The following is a 14,320-nucleotide window of genomic DNA, read 5'->3' on the forward strand; positions in this document are numbered from 1 at the left end:
TCGTAGCGTTTCTCTGCATAGGCAAAGAAAGTCCCCCAATTATTTTGAAACTTCTTGGGAGAGGCTTCCAACGTTTATCGTAGTTTTCAAGCCATAAATAAACAACGTTTTTTTTCAACATCATCTCATTAGTACTAGAGGTCTAGACAATAATGTCAGCAGAGTTATCAGATCCACTGGGAGCCTCGGCAAAAGGCAACTGAGGAATGTCGAAAGAGCAGTAATGGCATTAGTTTGGATAAGTGTCCCAGTGACCTCCGTTAGAGTATTGAAAATCGTAGGCCACTAGTTACGCAGACATGGACACAACCAAAACATACTGTATGCACTCATTTGCTGTTGTTAGATGGCATTTTTCACAATTTGGGTGAATATTGTCATAATTCGCACAAGGCCGGCCATTATGAGTGTGATGAACAACTTTGCATTGGATCTTAATTTTCTTTTTTTTGGTTTACTGCTGATTCTGAATGCCAAGGCTGTTGGTATGACTCTGGTTGTGAGTTTGGAAAGCTCCAAACGTCCTTCACTCTGTCAGAGGGGCCCTCCAGATCTTGCATTACTCAAATTGAAACGACATGACAAAACTTAAACTTGAAGGACACATATAATATTTGTTAGAAGGAAACCAGAATGTCTAGGTAGTACTGTGCTACAATAATGCTATGCATGGATTTTCACAAGATGACATTCAGTCAAAGGTGACTGAAGTGTTCCTGGAAGAGAGGTCCCAACATGTGACTCCATTAATCACAACACAGAGCTTCAGTGTTGTGGGTCTCATGTGAGCTTTATTCCAGTCTATTACAGTACACACCTGGAGGAAGATTTCAATAAGAAAGTAAACATTTAAAGCATTAAAACCTTTTAATTCTATATTTTCCATTGTGGTCCATTTCCAAATATTGAATGGCAGTGTGCATGAATCACATAGTCATGTTGCTGTAGCACAAACATCACTATAGCAGCCAACACTTGGCACATTTCAGTGGTAAATGACATAGTTATGAGCATCACGACGGTAAGAAAATAGCTGATTAATTATTTGTTGTAAGCAATGCAGATAAAAACCTGTTGCTTCTCCGGTATTAACCCAGTAAAAATACATTTTCTGTTCAGTTATAATGTGATCACTGTCTAGTATATTGAAAAGGTAAAACATGTCAATATCACAAAAGGCGTAAAATCTACATAATAACCTGCATTTATCATAATTCCCAATCAGAATCAAGTTTAAAAAAACGTTCCTACCGGATATCCTCATGGCGTGGTCTACTTTCAGTAACATGTGTTCACTGTGCTTTTGACCCTCTATATGATGAGGCTCATAGTCACGGGTTAAACTGCGTTCATGACTTTCACAGAGACTTAAGTCACTGCATCTCTACACACTTCAACTAATTACCAAATAAAGTTACGTTTCGTGTGTGACTTTACTGGGAAGAGCTTAATATCTTAGGTGACGTGACAGGACTAACATGACAGGGCTTACAAGTGTTCTGTATTACATATGGGGTGTATGTACTTTTTGAGTGTTAGTCTAGACTCTAGACTAGAGGAACCATGGGGGGAGTGTTCTCAAGTACATTTTGTCACATACAGATGTATGGACACAGTTGTAGTTCTTAGTATGAATTCTAACAAAATTACATTCACGTTTAGGAAACAAAACTACTTGGTTAGATTAAGAAAGTAATCATGGTCTGGGTTAAGATGCGGATATTTGATACAAATGTAATTTTGACAATGTGAATCCGTCAATGTTGATTGATGATTTCACATGTGACAAGAACAGGGTGACAATTCAGTGTTGGGTTGACCCACACAACCTCCTACATGACTCTAAGATTTGCTCTGAGCGTCTAATATGAACAAAAGCAAGATATGCGTTGCGATTATGAAGTACAGCTGTAACTACTTTGTATCTGACTCCTCAAAAAGGTGAAACCTGAGAGTAAAGTGGGGCTGAAGGTAATTATCTCTTAGTAGTCCCAAGGCTCATATCCACATGGAACAGTTTCATTAGGAGCCAGTAGCACATGTGGTAGTAGAAATGGAAGAATATCCATGAAAATAAATAAAGTTTATCTTGTCTACTTTTCAGATTGCAGTGTTTCCCATTGGAAAAAAGGCAAGAAGAAAAATGTACGCCCTCGAAGCTGAGAAGGGGCCAGCGGGATGCAATGGTGATACCAATAAAGGGTTGGTGTCATTATCTCCGTTTCAGCGATAGAGAGAAGAGTGAAAGGACAATCCACACGGAAACAAGAGAGCTCAGTCCTGATTTGTGAAGATCAATAATTATTTCCTAAATATACCGAACAGAGCTAAGATTGTTTTTATGAGAATAAGGTATGATCAATGGCTCTATCACGCAAAGAAGACTCATATTGTAGGTACAGCAGCAGCATTTATGGTGATTTCATGAGCATAATGGACTTTCTGCTAAAATGAAATTACACTTATTTAGGAGAAATTCTCCAACTTTTAGATTTTCCAATTCTGTCACACATGAAGTTTAAATATTTGTCTCTTGATGGCAGCTCAGATTAATTATTTGTTCTTGAGAGATTTGTTCATATATGGACTGAACTGATCATCGATTGGATGTCACTATGACTTTAGGAAAACTCTCCCCAAAAAGCCTGTGATGTGCTCCGGTGGACCTGAATGGTTCGGATCAGAGATCAACATGAAGCCGTAAGAGAGACAATGCATTGGAATGTTATCATATCTAGAAACTTCTGCAGACTTTGTACCATATCTGACTCTTCCACACATCAATGAGCTGGAGCCCGAGCATTGACATGAACTGACTTCAGACCTACTGGCAAACTGTGCAAAGCTTGAAGAGTGACCATTAGCATTTTTAAATGTGAATTAATATCAGTTTCACTATTTCACTTTGTTCTGACTTTAACATTTGGGCCAACATCGATCTTTTTTTATATAAATACATTTGAGGTATCTGACCTTTCAGATTTGGCTCCCCTTCAAATTTCACATGCAGGCTCATCAGAAAATATATATTATGATAAAATCTTTCCCAGGCTCAAGCCACCCAGAGCCGAATAAGCTTTTTCAGGAGGGGATCTTAAAGACAGGCGCTAAAACGAAGCGTTCCAGACAGAGGTTATTACAGGTATAGTTTAATCAGTTTACAGTGTAAGACTTCCTTCTGCCTTCAATACTTTATGTTTATTATGACAGCATAAAAAAATCAAAATCAAATAGAACAATTGCTCTTTTACAACAGTTAAGAGTAATCCATTTTCCGTTTAAAATTAAATAGATATAGAGTAATTCATAAATAACTCAAATAAATGGCATTTACACTACACCATTTTAAAAAGTAATATGGTGTTTCACTTATAAACTTCAGGTATCTGTCCCATAGAACTTAGTGACCCCTTATGACTGCACCAGGTATCTATTTATGAAAGCCAACTATAGGAAGGTAATGGCTTCAGTTTAAGAGTGTACTTACTTTAAGAGTTAAGGATGATGTTATATAGAAAGCAAAGTGTTGAGATTGGGTCTGAAAGGAGCTCTATTCAGGAGAGCTTTAATGATGTAATATGTATTGTTCTAAATGCAGCGTATATTTGTATTACACTTAATCCTATATAACTGTACGGTTGTCTTTTTGTTACCATAAGAGCATTTTAGGTGTGTATTCAAAGATCCCTTATTGTGAATATAAAGTTATATTTTCCCCAAACTGACTGGTAACAGCAGAGAGATGATAACTCCTAACATGTGGATGGTTGTTCTTTAAAAACTGACTTTTTTATATGCAAGATATTGAATTTATTTATTTTTTGGAAATGTATAATGCTATGTGTCAATACTTCAATGAAAGAAATACAAATTAAATAGCTATTTTGTATCAACTAACCCTGTGTCTAGTGTCCAGTCATTATTGATGTGTCTTTCATTACGCTGCCATTATTATTCTGACTTGTCCAATTGTTTTGCATAATAAAATGCAGCTACTTGCAATCTTGTGTTGCTAATATTCTTTTCTAAAACATAGAGGAATCACTAAAGACCGCCTACATAGCTTTAGCAGTTTTGATGTCTCTCTGTTTTGTGATCATGTTGTATTACTTTGTAGTTTGTTCTAGAATTGTTGTGCTTATTTTGATGTTTTTGGTCGTTGAGAATTTATTTGTGGTCTCTTTGGAGCTGTTTTGCATCTCTTTGTTGTCTTTGTTTGCTCGAAAAGTCTGTTCTTGTTTCTTTGAGGTCATTTTTACAATCCTTTTCATGTCAGGATGTGTCACTTTGAGTGACTTTTGTAGGTGGGGAGGTGTGTGGTGCAGTGGATAGAACCTTGGTGTTGGGATCAGGGGGTCAAACCTGCTGTCAGCATGTCGTTGTGTCCCTGAGACACTTCACCCCAAATTGCTCCTGTGGGGATTTCCCACAGTACTGAGTATGTAAGTTGCTTTGGATAAAAGCGTCTAACAAGTACCATGTAATATAGGGGAAGGTTGAGAAGGCACCCTGACACTTTTGGGCCCCTGGGCCTGCTCCAGGTAAGCCTGTTAAGTAAGCCTTTTCCCGCGGTGTGCCCTCTGCCCCTCAGGGGTCCCTGTACCTGCGCCTGGAAGGCAGGAGGTGCGGCATGGTGTCTGTTGAGGTGTCAATTCATCTGATGACCCTTTTGTTTAGCTCTGCAATGTTGGGTGTGGGGAGACCAATCATCCTGGAAGCAATGTTAAAGACCTGCCAATCAAATTTGCAGTAGTCAAATAGGAGGTTCCAATTACTAGGTGGAAGAGGTAGATTCAGATAAAACTTCAGTAAAGTAATATTACTTTTAAAGTAACTTAAGTGTCTTCTGCTAAATGTACTCTATTAAGAGTACTCATTATTAAGCATGTTGTCTCCTGTCAGATGATGTTTGTATTCCTATTGCTAATGTTAAAATGTATACAAATAATTGCTGCACCTGGCCTCAGTGGAGCTAATTTAACTAATTTGTATACTGTTTATCAAATGTATCATATTTTCTGATGTTGTATTTGGTTTAAAAAATCTGATACTGCACAATAGAAAGTAGCTGTCAATAAATAAATCAGTTGTAAATTATATTTAATTTGCGCTTTAAAAAAAGTTACAGATTGCAAGGACAATACTGATCAAAACATGCAAACAAACAAGAAAGAACAGTTGTAAATAAAACAGTGTGTTAAAAGGAATAAAGGCTTTTGGGAAATACACGTTTTAAGAGTTTATTTAAAGGATGCCCCTTTTTTGTTAGCCCCAGACCCTCAGGCAGGGAATTACAGGGTTAAGGGCCATTGACGTTAAAGCTCAGTCTAATGGTGTTCTGTAAAATATGGGGGAGAATAAGTATCCCTAGCAGTAATGGAATTATTATTTATTTGTATCATTATGTAGATTTATATTACAATAATTGAAAAAAAAGATATGTGATAATATTATTTTATTTTCAATTAATATACAACGAAAACGATTGTGTTTATGACAATCATCTTTTTATATAAATTGTGCATATTTTTCTATTGCACAAAAAAAGAACGATTTGCATTTGAAGATTTTTTGTGGAGATAGTCATTTATATTTAATTCACAAATTACGTGAATCTTATTCGTTGCATACATTAATATTGAGACTGATCTGAGTAGGCCTACATGTCGCAACTTCTCTTTGCAGCGTCAATGTTATGCAATAACGTCTAGTTTGTCCCTCTGTACTCACCGTAGCCTGCCGTTAACAGAGAATACAGGAAGTCACCCATGGTGAGGCGAGAGAGAAAATAGTATTCCATTTTAGGGTAAGCATATTGCAAAAATACGTGTAAAAACAAAACCCACTGCATTTATGTTCAGTAACATGATCTCAAAACACGTGCTTAATTAATTTTCACACTTCCAACGTTACTTTATTATGTTTTTGCGTTTATTTTGAAATAACGACTCGGAAGCCATATGAAAACCAAAGGTCTTGCCTGTTTGACAGTGTGCCAGTTTGTTTCCAAGAGTTGTGTGTTATAAAGACAGTGACCCACTTTGCTTGTGAGAACAGCAGACAATGGCCTCCGGTGACGGAATTCAGATACCGAGCCGCCTGCCGCTGCTGCTGACCCATGAAGGGGTGCTGCTCCCGGGCTCCACCGTCAGATTCAGCGTGGACTCTCCGCGGAACATGCAGCTGGTCAGCCAGCGGCTTCTGAAGGGAACTTCTCTGAAAAGCACTATCATAGGAGTGATTCCCAACACCAGAGACCCAGAGCAAGACACCGACGACCTTCCCAGCTTGCATAAGTAATCAACGCTTAGTTATATACATAGATAAAGAGTAAATAGTTATATCCCGAGTTTGATAAGTGGTTGTTGTTGTTATGGATGCATACCAGCTGACTGTACAGGATGTACAACCTGGGACTGGGGACCCCTTCAAACCTTAGGGGTCATGAGAAGTTAAAAAAAATAGTTCTGTTAAGCATTTTTAAGGGGACATAGCTGGGTCATTCTACAGAAAAGGTGGAAGTGCTGTCACTTACTTTTGCAGACACCAAAATACATGACGTTGACCTAATACTCACATTCATTATATATGTTGAATACATAGAGATTGTCTTTGCAATGGTACTAAATAAAAAATGGTTTTATACGTAAATTGCAATTTATTTAAAATGTCAAGTTCAAGGAACTGCCTTGTCACTTTGATCATACATGGAAGTGGAGCCTATAGTTTTAATTTAAAAGATTTTTGTTTCAATAAATAAATCTAATTTATATTTACATAACATTACATACATTAAATATAACACTGACATTATTATTAATAATATCAAATAAATGTCAGTCACCCAAAATTACGTCATTGGTGTTACTGCTACACAAAACGCTTTTATTTTTGAAATAATGTACTGTCTCTGAAGTGCCTCCTGTAACAAGAGATCATTTGAGGCAGTGCAGTGGACAAAGACATAAGGAAAGTCAGATACTTCTTACTTTGTTTGTTAAAGGTGTCATTTTATCTTCAAATTTTACATGCGTTTTTCAAGTCTGTCATTGGTGTTACTCATGTCATAGCCCTACGGGTGAACATTTGAATGAGAAAATGTATTGTATTGAAGAGTTAAACGATTTTGATATTGACTGAAGCCATATTTGGTCTGACACATGGCAGCCATTTTGTTAAAATGGTAGTGTTTTCTCCAAATTGTCTTCTTCCTGGTAACACGTAACACCAGTGACATTCCTATACAAATAAGCTTTGTATAAAGTATAAACATAATAAAAATACTTTAAGCTCTACTTGTTGTGGATTCATCAAGTTAAGAGTTAGTTATTGCTATTTAACAGGTTTTAGATGTTTTTAGAAGGAATATATTTCAGCAGATCACCCACATTCCACCTTTTCTGTAGAATGACCCAGCTTACTATAAATTCTATCTACATTATCGACAAGAGTGGATAAACATTTGGTAACACCATGTCCCAATTCATTGAACATGTAGGCCATGGCATTTCACTGGCACTACTGAGCATATCATGCTAATCTATGAATTTGTTTTCTTTTCTTTATTTTGTCTTTTTAAGATTTCAATATTTTAAAGGTTTTATTAATACACTACTACAGTGTAGTGCAGTGAAAAACGTGGGTTATAGGTTCCTCAACAATGCAATATGAACAAGACATAAAACAAATCAAATAAAAAACAACACAAAATAGTCCAAGCGCAGGAGTTTAGATTCAGGGTGTGTCATTAGTTTACATTTGAATGGTTAACAAAGTTAAACAAATCTGCAGTCATAAAGCCCAAGTAAATCACATTATTTTGCAGATATGTCCACATTAATGTCTTTAATAGGCATATTCCCCACTGCAAATTGGTTTATTCTGTGTATTCTTTGGGAATATAATTGAGGAATTGCTTTGCATTTTTTTTTGTTACAGTTTTGGACGTACTGATTTACATTTGGTCCAAGTTATCTATGAAACTACAACAGAGAGAAAAAAGCTCGGGCAACTTCAGTCCGGCCTTGTGCATGAACCTAATATTTGTTATATGCACAGTTGCATGCACATATTCTGAAAAGAACCGACATTGTGTGATTTGTTCTCTGAAAGTCTACAGTTAAGCAGTGGCCCTGCAGCTGAGTACAGAGACTTTAACCTTTCACCTGCAGTCTACCGGTCAGGCTGGTTACTAAATAGCGATTGTTTATCTATCTCACAGCCACGGTTACTCGGGGAATAACCGCTACATTGGCTTAGGCACTGAACTTGGCATTGTAGCAATACATTGTGGCCATCCACTGCTAGCAAATAGTTTATTTAAAAACACTAAAGGCTCCATGACGCTAAAAGTCTTAAAATAACGGAGACAATCTGATGTCCTTGTGTTGTTGTGGTAGACCTCAGTGATATTGGATTTCTGAAGGGAAACAGGGATTAAAGGCTGTTTATTCAAACATCTTCCCCTTTTAAACAGTACATATGTCTCTGATTTAGAGCCTGAGCCCCTTCAGAGGCTTCTCACTCCAGCCACCATCCTTGCCAAACTGGTGTGATCTTCTCTCTGGTGGCTGTCAGTTCCGCTTCACTTCACATTAAATCGCGGAATCTATGTCCCGCGGCCCATAATCAGTAACATATTGTGTGTGGGTGTGTGTGGGGTTGTTATGTCAGGGAACATTGTCAAGAAGTCTTGCATTGATGTATTGTATCGATCCATAGCTTAACCTGCTGTCCTGCTGTCATCCACACTGACTTTGGCAACTCTAGCCGCTCAGTTCTTAATAATCTATTGGGTTTTAAATCATTCTGATTTTGTGTCAATCATTTGTGGGGTTCCCGCCGAAAACACGTGTTTCCCCCAAAAAAACATGTGTAATTCAAGTCATTGAGGCCCAAACTGTGTGTTTTAAAAACGTGTCAGCATTTGAATGGGTCCCAAATTACCCAAAGGACTTTTATTCCAGCTTGTTATCCTGCAAGTCTTTTATAACAACTGTTTTACTTAACACTGAGCAGAATAAAAGCCTCAGAAGATAGACAGAAGACTCATTATTGGTTACAGGCAGTAATGCTTTAAATCAGGGGTGGGGAACCTTTATCCTCTCAAGGGCCAGTTATTGACCTCTGCTTAAAAATACTAAAATCACAGATTAATTTCGCCTTTCTTTCATGTTGTGCAAAGAAAAAGCAACCTCTTAATCCAGATATTTTATCATGACTCGCGCACGCATGCATGCACGTGCACGGTTGTGGCATGACCACCAAAACAGAAAGATATGGACACAAGATGTGTTCAAATGTATTTAGTTTCCTATCCATGTGGACATGATTTAAGTGGGGGGGAGTTAACCTCCTCTAGGGGGGGGCATGCTCCCCCGGGAAGATTTTTTTTAAATGTTGAAGTTGAAAGCATCAATCTGGTGCATTTTGAGAGCAACATTAAGAGATCTATGGATCCATCTCTCAACACCCATTTGAAACAGAACTGGAAGCAGATTTATTTTTTCTTTATGGATATTTTACAAATCACTTCCCTTTCAAACTGTGTTCTTGTTTATTAATAACAACTTTTTTTTACTGTCATATAGTATTTTATACCTGTTTACTTTATTCTCTTATTTTTTTATAACTATAATGATCATATAAAGATGTGCCTTTACCTCACTGGTTGGAGAAAAAGCTTCTTATATTCGTTAGCATAGCTAGCTAACCAGATGCTAATAACAACAAAGTTATTGACTGTATGATCAGTATGACAGATCGCCACTGGGCTTTCAACTAAAGACACAGTCACGCAGAAACTGCAGCATGTGTACGGCTCCTTATGGGTACTGCAATTTGTGAAGTGCCGGAGCCGTGTTCTGGTGCTCTCCGTCAGAACTGCACCCCTGTCAGTCGAGACATATACCACGTGATGACACGTTAGGCTCGTGTTGAGTTCAAGGACCCTGACCTTGGCTAGGAAAAACAGGCACTCGCTTGTTTAATTTTTTTGCGGTCTAGATTTCTCTAAATTTTTCCTTTTTTGCGTGTGTTTATAAATTACCTCGAGGGCCGTACCAAATTGTCTCGCAGGCCTTATACGGCCCGGGGGCCGAAGGTTCCCCACCCCTGCTTTAAATGAGTTTAAGACCAACAGACACAGGGACCGTTTTATCCCACATGCCATAAGACTGCTGAACTTCCGAGCTTGCACTGTTTTTATTGTTTTTATTTGTTTTATGTCTTTATATATGTATGTTGTATTGTTGGAGGAACCTGTGACCCAATACATTCACTGCACAACTACACTGTAGCTGAGTATATGACCAACCATTGAACCTTTTAATTAAAGTTCATTTGGTCCAGTGCACAACTTTAAAGTATTATTTTGATGTGAGACTCAAATTAAAGACTTTCCCACAATACACTTAAAACCTTAAAGATTATAAAATAGTTGTTTGATCCCGACCAAAACCAAGTTGTAAATCTGTACCATTCACGAAAAAAACATCAGGGCACACTCGTTAAATATAAGATAATGCCACCATGAAGCTTAGGACAAACCATCCTTTCTCCAGTGGGTTGTCTATCATCCCTCCTGTGTCTCACTTTCTCTCTCTCCCTCTCTCTGTAGAATTGGTACAGCAGGTATAGCAGTGCAGGTTGTGGGCAGCAACTGGCCAAAGCCCCACTACACCCTCCTCATCACCGGACTGTGTCGCTTCAGTGTGACAAGTCTGCTGAAGGAGCGACCCTTTGTCCTGGCAGAGGTAAAACAATTCAATATCAAGACAAAGGTATATTTAAGATCAAAAAGGTCTTTCTGAGAATTTATCAAAATGTACAATTTCTTTTTTACAAATAATGTGTGGACCCTTTTGTAAAATCACAGCTCCATTTGCTCCATCCACAAAAGCAATTGGAATATTGTTTATTATTGCCGCGTTTTGCGACACACAGCTTCTTGCAGTCAGCATTCATTGTATTTATCACAAATTAGTACTTTTTACCAACTAGTGCATGCATAGTTGAAAAAAGAAGAAAGCAAAATGTGCATAACAGTGACAAAGAGGGTACAGCATGGGAGCAGCATGGAGTTGAGGAAGGAGGCCAATTTACATTTTAAAGGGTGAAGCTGTAGGACAGGATATATGTGGAATATTGATTGTCATTGTAAAAGTTTCATAGGAATATTGCCATTATTAATATTTTTTTCAATATTGTCAGAAACGAAATATTTTATTATCAAAGGTGCATCCCTGATTTGGGACTTCATTACTAATAGTTCCTCATTTATAGGCAATATAGGATTAAAGAGACCTTTTTCTGAATTTCAAAAGAGACTTCAATAGGTGCCTCTCATTTGGAAAACCTTTCAGGTGGAGCAGCTGGATAAACTGGAGCAGTACATGACCCCAGCCTCAGAGGGGGTCACACCAGAAGATGTAGAGCTGGGGAAGCTGTCCCACAAGTTCTACCAGGCGGCTATACAGGTATGTGTGTGTGAGGGTGTTCTTTGTGTGTATGTGGGACTGGAATAGAGGGGTAGTAAACAAGTAAGGCAAAACAAGACCCAGAGCCCTTAACAAAAGAAGAGGATTTGGTGACAATTCTCTGTCCTAGTCAAAAACAATGGTTTTATTTTTGGTGCATATTAGAGCTAGGAAAGAAAAGTAATATTTTGTATAATATACTATAATCATTTTATTCAACTGATAAAGTGAATTAAATAAGAGGAAGAGAATAAGCTCATGTATACACTGAACTCAGTTCAGTATGGGTTCCACAGTTTGCCAATGAAATAAAGCAGTGATTTCTACATTTCCAGGTTAGGTCCATCAACCCAGAAAGTCTCTATCTTTTCACAGATCGCATGTAGTTCATGTCATGGTTCTAGATCTATCGGCAATACAAAAGTATAACGCATGAATTAATTAGTATAAAATTAAGTTTGTTTCTATGTACTGCAACATAAGAGGGCTGTTTGCATGTTGTTGGAGATTTGGAGGGATAACTGGTCCGCTTTTCAAATCTCCGCGCGTTCCTATGAAGCTGGTTATAATACAGGAAGGAATCCATATCTACAAAGTAACCGTTAACAATAATCTACTTTAATGGCAATATGACAATGCAATACAATCATTACAATACAACATGATATATTACAGTTATATTGCAATGCTTAAGGAGTAATGCCGGCTTACTCCTGCTCTAGTCCGCATACTGCATGAGCTACTTTCACCCGAGGGCAGCATGTGAAGAAGAGGCCGAACGCCAGGGATCCACCGGATATATACCAGAGTAAGAAGGAGGGGTTTGGTGTTAGGTCAGCTGGTCATCTTTTCAGGTCATCTCATTGGGAGACGCAACTCTGGCCAGCAGGAAACCAAACAGGCTCACTTTCCAACAAAAGGTCTCAAGGCCTGCATACCCACACCTCCCCCACAGAGCAATAAAACCCTGTTTACTCCAACCAGCCCAGAATGTTTATAGCCATTTGTAGTCCTTACATTTATGAAAGGATAAAACAGAGAAATCAATATAAAACACAAAAACAGGTATTGTTTGAACAGTATTCACTTAACTGCTACTATTGATAAGCACCAGAGAAACCCAAGGGACCTCTCTTAACATCACAACCACTGTAGCTCGTTCTAAGTTGAATGCAAATCAGGACATGCTCTCACCTTCCCCCATCTTCCTTTGTCCTCAAAAACACATGTCAACAGGCCCCAAATGCAGCTCACAGTTTTACCCAAATTATTCCCATTTTAAGCTTATCCATAGTTTGCTAACATGAATAAATACAAATATAACTCTACAAATCCCCCTTTTTATCTCCTTCTCCAGAGATAAACTTAGACAAGGCATTTTGAAATATACCCACGGTCATTCTTTTCTACTGTGTCCGTAAATCCATCCGAAGCTGGTATTCAGAGTACTTGAAACCTTCATGGAGACCGAACACCACTTTCCATGGCAGTGAAGGAACCATGAGGGGGTAGCTGAGTGCTAGAATCATCACCCCCCCCCCCCCCCCTCGGAGGAATAGCCCACAAGGACAGCTAATAGGGAGGGGGAGATGCAGCTTTCCCTTCACGGGTAGAACTGATCAGAGCAAAGTAGACTCCTCTGCTGTGCCGTCCTGGCTTGCCGTGTCTTTGTCCACCCAATCCGCTGACAGCAGCTTCTGGGCTGCCTGCTAGAGAGATGTCTTCCTCCTCCTCGTCCTCCGGCCCGCTGATGGCGGCTTCCGGGTCGATGCTGTAGAGATGTCTCCAGGGTCCTCCTTCTCCGGCCCGCTGATGATGCCTCCCGGGTCGATGCTGTAGAGATGTCTCCAGGGTCCTGCTCCTCCAGTCTGCTGCTTCCGTGTAGTCCACGTCTGCCCGGGCCACGTCCGTCCTGATGTCGTCCCCTGGTCCTAGCAGGTGGTTTCCCCGCCGCACACTGGCTCCCGTGGTACGAGCTGTCCCCCTTTTCTCCCAGGCAGACGGCATAAGAGGTCCGCTGGGTCACTCGGTCGGGGTCGGAGAGCCTGGGGTTGAGCCACTTTGTCCTCGTGCTTCTCGGGTCCCCCTTTTGGCGCCGGTGACCTGTGTGGAGAAATCTGATACAACTCCCTCAAGCCTACGCTCAGCTGTTTTGACCCACTTGGAGCCTGTTGGTGGGGTGTCTTGAAACAACAGCCGTCTGTGAACAGGTTTTCCAAATTAATTGTAGCCCTCCTGTCTGCCAGTGCAGCTTCAGAATCTTAATACTTGGATTGTGCCAACTAAATAAGAACCCCAACATCTTTAGGTAAACTAAATAACATATTTCAATAGCTCTGAATTTCTGACAAGCATCCGTGTTTATTTTTAAATGAAATCCTATTTAAAATCTAAATATAATATGAACTGCTAATGTTTCTGGCAAAGAAACACACTAATGTTATGGATTAAAAAACAACCAAAATCACGATGCTAACAAAGTGAATGATTTCCTGGTGATACTGCTCTTACCTGTCAGTGCTTAGATATTATCACGCTGAAAAATGAATACAGAATTCCAACAAACTGTCATCAAATGTCTTTCTATTATAAATTTAGATGAAATGTATATCCCTATAATGACCTAAACAATAAAGTATATGGCTTTTACTTCTTTACCAGGCTAGTTACATGATGTTGTCTAAATTAAATTCTGTCTCATTACATTACTATGTTTTAGCTTAACTTAACTGTAATATGTTCTTTCTACATTTCAAACCTCAGTTACTCTAATGTCTGTTAAAATATTACAAAATTGTCTCATTATCACAGGTCAACTTCTTCGGTTTCACAGTAGCCCCTTG

The 14,320-nt window shown here is 38.8% G+C and overlaps 2 protein-coding genes across 4 annotated transcripts in view; both read left to right on the forward strand.

The window, feature by feature from the left end:
- The window catches only part of il34 (interleukin 34), a 54,569-nt gene extending 50,672 nt beyond the window's left edge, over positions 1–3,897 (forward strand). For both annotated transcript variants that reach the window (XM_034236007.1, XM_034236017.1), the window contains one exon: positions 2,105–3,897. In XM_034236007.1, coding sequence (XP_034091898.1) covers positions 2,105–2,163 — 59 coding nt within the window. In that variant the 3' untranslated portion in view covers positions 2,164–3,897. The remainder of the gene's footprint in view (positions 1–2,104) is intronic.
- Positions 3,898–5,725: 1,828 nt separating this feature from the next.
- Positions 5,726–14,320, forward strand: part of lonp2 (lon peptidase 2, peroxisomal) — a 35,133-nt gene continuing 26,538 nt past the window's right edge. For both annotated transcript variants that reach the window (XM_034236136.1, XM_034236142.1), the window contains exons 1-4: positions 5,726–5,806; positions 6,058–6,296; positions 10,619–10,754; positions 11,364–11,477. In XM_034236136.1, coding sequence (XP_034092027.1) covers positions 6,064–6,296; positions 10,619–10,754; positions 11,364–11,477 — 483 coding nt within the window. In that variant the 5' untranslated portion in view covers positions 5,726–5,806; positions 6,058–6,063. The remainder of the gene's footprint in view (positions 5,807–6,057; positions 6,297–10,618; positions 10,755–11,363; positions 11,478–14,320) is intronic.

This window comes from Gymnodraco acuticeps, unplaced genomic scaffold, assembly GCF_902827175.1.
Source record: "Gymnodraco acuticeps unplaced genomic scaffold, fGymAcu1.1, whole genome shotgun sequence".
NCBI lineage: Eukaryota > Metazoa > Chordata > Actinopteri > Perciformes > Bathydraconidae > Gymnodraco > Gymnodraco acuticeps.